The 788-nt window shown below is 45.3% G+C and overlaps 1 protein-coding gene across 1 annotated transcript in view; it reads right to left on the bottom strand.

Moving 5' to 3' along the window:
• Positions 1 to 773: 773 nt before the first annotated feature.
• LOC112083337 overlaps positions 774 to 788 on the bottom strand; it is a 4,297-nt gene continuing 4,282 nt past the window's right edge. The window contains exon 4 of the mRNA XM_024150889.1: positions 774 to 785. Coding sequence (XP_024006657.1) covers positions 774 to 785 — 12 coding nt within the window. The remainder of the gene's footprint in view (positions 786 to 788) is intronic.

Raw genomic sequence — 788 nt, 5'->3', positions numbered from 1 at the left:
CGGAGGAGGGTCTGTACGAGGTCCGCCAGAAATGGTTGTGGATATTGAAGCAAGGCATGCCAAGGCGCTGGAGGACTTCAAGGCGATCGATGCTTGCGCGCTCACTGAGGAGGACAAGAAGATGTCACCGTTCGTAGAGGAAGATGACATCCCGGTCGTAAATGTGACTCAGAGCGCACAAGATCCTGCGAGGGGCGAGCAGTTCGGCTCAAACGAGGACATACTCAACGCTGCTGCCTCAAAGACCGTCTAATCTCTTCCTATTTTTCTTTTGCTCTTCGAACTTAACTGCTCTTGCATGGGTTTTTTGTAACTCTAATTCCGAGCCCTTGGTGGGTTCTGACTCTATTTGCCTCTCGGGGCTTTTTATTTTATGCGTTCATTTTTCCTTGTTTTTTTTTTAAAAAAGGTTAGAAACAATCCTTCCAAGTAGTAGATCGGCATCTAACCTTCGGTTTAACTTTGCGATTAATGCTTAAGTATTAGATCGGTATATAGTAGACATTCGAACGTGATTATTGTCTTTTGATAGCGAATTGCGATAATTCGGCTTACGTTTTTGCGAGTGTTGTGAACTCGGCTTACGGTGCGAATCTGAGGAGTTCGGCTTATTGTGCGAGCGTATGAGCTCGGCCTGGGGAACCCAAGTGAATCGTTTTGTACTGGAAGAGTGAATTGGATTCGAACTCTTGTAAACGCACGAAACGAATTCAAGGTTTTCCTAAGTCGAACCTAAGTATGCGAGATGTGCTCGGCTGATTGTTCTTGGTGACTTAGAAATTTAACTG

Source organism: Eutrema salsugineum, unplaced genomic scaffold (assembly GCF_000478725.1).
Source record: "Eutrema salsugineum unplaced genomic scaffold, Eutsalg1_0 scaffold_67, whole genome shotgun sequence".
NCBI lineage: Eukaryota > Viridiplantae > Streptophyta > Magnoliopsida > Brassicales > Brassicaceae > Eutrema > Eutrema salsugineum.
The sequence above is the reverse complement of the archived record's forward strand: the minus strand, read 5'-3'. Positions and strand labels throughout refer to the sequence as shown.